This window comes from Sinocyclocheilus grahami, unplaced genomic scaffold (assembly GCF_001515645.1).
Source record: "Sinocyclocheilus grahami isolate Dianchi unplaced genomic scaffold, SAMN03320097.WGS_v1.1 scaffold591.1, whole genome shotgun sequence".
Classification (NCBI taxonomy): Eukaryota; Metazoa; Chordata; class Actinopteri; order Cypriniformes; family Cyprinidae; genus Sinocyclocheilus; species Sinocyclocheilus grahami.
Window position 1 is genome coordinate 666,480 of NW_015505770.1, and position 5,711 is coordinate 672,190.

A 5,711-nucleotide genomic window follows, 5' to 3' on the forward strand; every position below is an offset into this window, starting at 1 on the left:
GAAAGCCGATCCGGTGATCCACAGCGCAAAGATGTAGTATTTCCTCAGCAACCAGCACGGATCAGCTCCAGGCATGATGAAGCAGATATCGTCCTCTTTTGGAAGACCAAACAAAGTAGTTTCGCTTTCACAACGAATCACAGCGCCTTCAAGACATGGCAGCGGCGGCAACAACAATACTACAGCGAGAATAAAAGTTACGCCTTATTTCTTTGTGTGAACATTTGGGCGGCGTAGATATGTGGGGGCGTGTTAGAACGAGCCGTTTTAGGTAGGCGTGGCTGACTCTTAACTTTTATAAAGAATATCTCCTGAAAGTGTGCCGTGGGTGGAGCTACATTTTTAAATGATTTTAATGAACTGTAATAGGGTTGTGCTGATAGACGATAGTATTATTTATTGACAGTAGTCTGAGATATTGCCTGTGGCTGATGCCTTTGATGATAGCAAGACGAAATCAGGCTAGTATTATTATCTAATTAATATTAGGGCTTATTTGTTCCATATTTCATTTTCTGAGTTTTACAGCTTTGTGCATTATAAGCAATCACACACCATTGTGTTGAGTTTATAAATGCAATGGCCAATCAGAGGCGTTAAGATGAGTAATCGCTGAAACACCGGAGTTTTGCCATTCAGTGCGCGCACTCCCTGGCTGCATTCTGCTCTCTCACAAATTCTCTCATCATAAACAACAAAGTGCAGATGTACGTGCAATGTAAGCATAAGAGATTTATTCATCATACAGTGTAGAAAGCTTCAGTAATTATAACGGGAGTGTTTTTTTTTTAAGTGCATAAACTCGCACTAGACTGAAGTCCGTGATGATGTTCTTTGATAAAGTAAATGTTCTTTGCTCGTTTTCTGTAGCTGCTGTTTGAATAACTGAGGAAATGTAAGCATTTTAATTAGTAACTTACAATGTTTCTATTAAATTGTTATCATGTTAAATACAAATTATAATTTTTATGATATGACATCCAGATGCTACTTGGCTAAAAAGATAATGTGTAGTTAATAGATTACACTAACATTAGGCTGCCTTTAGCCTTACCCTAGAGATGGTTCACTCTCCGGCTATGAATCTAAGTAAATAATTAAATGATTTACTATGATAAAGTGAGTAAATAATTAAATTAATTATTTTTATGATAAGGTAAGTAAGTAATGAAATGAATTATCATGATAATAATGTCTCTAAATGCGATCTCACAGGTTGATGATAGGACGATATGACTGTGGAGCATACAGTGGGGAAAAAAAGTATTTAGTCAGCCACCAATTGTGCAAGTTCTCCCACTTAAAAAGATGAGAGAGGCCTGTATACCTCAACCATGAGAGACAAAATGAGAAAAAAAAATTCAGAAAATCACATTGTAGGATTTTTAAAGAATTTATTTGCAAATTATGGTGGCAAATAAGTATTTGGTCAATAACAAAATTTAATCTCAATACTTTGTTATATACCCTTTGTTGGCAATGACAGAGGTCAAACGTTTTCTGTAAGTCTTCACAAGGTTTTCACACACTGTTGCTGGTATTTTGGCCCATTCCTCCATGCAGATCTACTCTAGAGCAGTAATGTTTTGGGGCTGTCGCTGGGCAACACAGATTTTCAACTCCCTCCAAAGATTTTCTATGAGGTTGAGATCTGGAGACTGGCTAGGCCACTCCAGGACCTAGAAATGCTTCTTACGAAGCCACTCCTTCGTTGCCCAGGCGGTGTGTTTGGGATCATTGTCATGCTGAAAGACCCAGCCACGCTTCATCTTCAATGCCCTTGCTGATGGAAGGAGGGTTTCACTCAAAATCTCACGATACATGGCCCCATTCATTCTTTCGTTTACACAGATCAGTCGTCCTGGTCCCTTTGCAGAAAAACAGCCCCAAAGCATGATGTTTCCACCCCCATGCTTCACAGTAGGTATGGTGTTCTTTGGATGCAACTCAGCATTCTTTCTCCTCCAAACACGACAAGTTGAGTTTTTACCAAAAAGTTATATTTTGGTTTCATCTGACCATATGACATTCTCCCAATCCTCTTCTGGATCATCCAAATGCTCTCTAGCAAACTTCAGACGGGCCTGGACATGTACTGGCTTAAGCAGGGGGACACATCTGGCACTGCAGGATTTGAGTCCCTGGCGGCACAGTGTGTTACTGATGGTAGCCTTTGTTACTTTGGTCCCAGCTCTCTGCAGGTCATTCACTAGGTCCCCCCGTGTGGTTCTGGGATTTTTGCTCACAGTTCTTGTGATAATTTTGACCCCACGGGGTGAGATCTTGCATGGAGCCCCAGATCGAGGGAGATTATCAGTGGTCTTGTATGTCTTCCATTTTCTAACAATTGCTCCCACAGTTGATTTCTTCACACCAAGCTGCTAACCTATTGCAGATTCAGTCTTCCCAGCCTGGTGCAAGTCTACAATTTTGTTTCTGGTGTCCTTTGACAGCTCTTTGGTCTTGGCCATGGTGGAGTTTGGAGTGTGACTGTTTGAGGTTGTGGACAGATGACTTTTATACTGATAACGAGTTCAAACAGATGCCATTAATACAGGTAACCAGTGGAGGACAGAGGAGCCTCTTAAAGAAGAAGTTACAGGTCTGTGAGAGACAGAAATCTTGCTTGTTTGTAGGTGACCAAATACTTATTTTACAGAGGAATTTACCAATTAATTCTTTAAAAATCCTACAATGTGATTTTCTAGATTTTTTTTCTCTCATTTTGTCTCTCATAGTTGAGGTATACATATGATGAAAATTACAGGCCTCTCTCATCTTTTTAAGTGGGAGAACTTGCAAAATTGGTGGCTGACTAAATACTTTTTTGCCCCACTGCATAACTGAATTGAAGCATAACTTATGGATTGATAAACAAACATTGGGCAAATATGGAAGAATGACAGAATAAAAGCCTTACATTGTGCATAGTCTTGAAGAAGAGAGAATTCATTTGGACTCAAAGTGACCCATTTTTCCTCATTCGACATGCTGTCCAGTGTTTATCTGCCTCTGTTTACATACATAAGATCCAGCAGCTCAGCCTCTGTGGAGAGAATGAAAAAACTGTCAATCACCTTGTAAATCTGACAAAACTCATCTTGTGTGATATAGTCTAGCTTTATTTCTCATTCATGTACAGTATATGTGTAAAGCCGTGTTTTTGCGATTCTGTACTTAGTTTCGGTTATTACAGAACAACAAGAAAAGTAGCTATAAGTGTATGCTAATTAACAAAATCTAATGTACCGGCATTGAACTTGCGTAGATTGAAGATGCTGTCCTTCGTAAAATGTGCAGCACAGAGAGCTATATTGGTATTATAATTTTCAGGAGCAGGGCATTTTTAATTTTAACCAACAAAGAGGACTTGCAATCGGGGTGAAAATAGCAGCGTTTCGATAGTATGGCAAGAACACTCTACTACAACAACTCTTCCTCTTCTCTAAAGCATCCCAACATGGCCTCGGCCCCTGCAAAATCCCTTTTCAATTTAGCATCCCCAGTGTCTTGAGAACAAGCTTTAAAATGTTAATATATACTATAAAAGTATATAAATAATACTAAAATAACAGTGGTTACTGTGACTATTCATTTGTTTTGAGGTGCAATTTATACTGTCTCCAAAGTGACAAACTCTTCCATCTGGAACACAGAACAACCTGTCTGGCTGTGTAGCACCAATGTCTAAATTTGTCCTGTGTCTAAATTTTTGTGGTTATCCCTTCGAACCTGCAGTTCCATTAAAACACACTCAGTGTTGCTTATTCCCTCTCTATTGCTTTGTTTCATTTGATGTTATTTGGAAAATGAAAATGTCATAGAGCAGTACTGGCAGTGCAGTACAGTCTGTATATAGAGTGATCGTTCCTCTGCTGCTGTGTGCAGGTCTTGATGTTTGGTTTTCAGTCATAGTGCCAGAGAGGCTTGTTTACTTCTGTGAGATGAAGCCATTAGATAGAACACGTCCAGACAGAGGCACTCAGCGTCTCACCACATTGGTTGATGATGCATGGCTGGGTGTTCCTCTAACAGGCGGCTTGCTACTATACCACACTGTGCTAAAATTACCACGGTCTCTAGACTCTGAGCTGGGACATGCTGACACGCAGGGTGACAAAAAGTTTTAAATACCGTGCACTGTATTTTTGCATATGGTTAAGATCTGTTGTTGTTAAAGGTTGATAGTTTAACAGTTGGTGTCTTCTCCAAAGTAAGAATGTAATCATTCTGCACAAATGTTTAAAATTAATCTTTTTAGATACAGTTGGAGGGTTGAATATGTTCTAAATCTGATTCCATATGATTTGTCTGTGCAGGGTGACTCCCGGTCATACAGTTATGTTTGTGGGGTGAGCAGTAAAGAGGCCCCTCACTGGGATTCACTGATGTTCCTGGCCAGACTCATCCCTCGGATCTGTCACTCCATCAACAGGTAACGTCATCAGGTTGACTTTTTGCTCCAGCCCTCTTCCCACCAACCATGTGAGGAACTATGGGATTTATTCACTGATAATCATCCCCGTTAAACAGACCCTCTTAAACCTCTTGTGCTTGTTTAATTAAAAATGATTTGTTTAGACGTGTCACATCAGGTTCGATGTCATTGATTGATGCTAAATGCCATTGCAAATGAGATTTGAGTGCTGTGGCAAAAAGGACTTACTAGGGATTTGTGCTATGACTAATTTCACTGCTGTTTAAACAGAAATTTCATAACCGACTAGTCTAAAAGAAACCCTCAGAACACGGTCAAAAACAGTGTCTGTATGTGGAACCCATTTGAAATACATAAACTATGAATCTAACAGTCAAATAATCCTAGATATCTATATTATCCGAATTGATCTTATTTTCCACCAAACGGTTGAAATTTACAACATTGGCGGCAACAAAACCAGCAGGATGAATGAAAATGCACATTCACTCTCTGACAGTGGGTGGAAACAAAGCAGCGCTGCACTTATAAACACTGTTTTATTAGGCATTACACGGAGATAACATGAAAAATATCAACAAAACTTTGATTTTTGAAGAGAGTCAGTTCCCTTTCATTCATAATGTTTCTGCTTTTAATTGGGTAAATGCGCTCCTGCACCTTGCTTGTCTTCCAAGCGGACATTTCTCTGAGCCGGCAGCGAGTGTCACGAAGGAAACGCATGCATGCAAGGCCTGAGGTGTAAAGACGGGTGTAATGGCTGCTGAAAATTCAGCTTTGCCATCACAGAAATGAATTGTTTTAAAGGGGACATTGGATGCAAAATTCACTTTTAAAATGGTGTTTGAACTTAAATGTTTCTTGTCAATGTGTACACACAACCACCCTATAATGATAAAAGTCCACCCAGTGCTTTTTTTTTTTTTTTTTAAATCCCCACAAATCATAAGCACTTTCCCAAAACAAGCCGTTCACAAAATCTGGGAAGGGCAAAGTGGCGTCACTTTGCACAGGCCCCTCCCACGACTTTTGACGGACACTGCCGTTTTAGAATAGACCCGCTCTGAGTGAGCTGTAAGCAGTCCGCCATTGTTTCGATGCCGCAGCAGGTGTAGACAAGAATGTCTCCTAATCGATTGAGGTGTTTTTTTTTTTGTTGGATGTAAGAATGAACGTATAGCAGTCATCATTTACTCTGAAGACGCAGTGGATTTTTGAAGGGAATGCATTTATGACTGCGCAAATCACTTTACTCCAGACTGCTTTCGGAACG

The 5,711-nt window shown here is 39.9% G+C and overlaps 1 protein-coding gene across 1 annotated transcript in view; it reads left to right on the plus strand.

The window, feature by feature from the left end:
- The window catches only part of LOC107557175 (GMP synthase [glutamine-hydrolyzing]), a 20,914-nt gene that overhangs the window by 14,299 nt on the left and 904 nt on the right, over positions 1 to 5,711 (plus strand). Inside the window, exon 13 of the mRNA XM_016240501.1 lies at positions 4,320 to 4,435. Within this exon, the coding sequence (XP_016095987.1) occupies positions 4,320 to 4,435 (116 nt within the window). The remainder of the gene's footprint in view (positions 1 to 4,319; positions 4,436 to 5,711) is intronic.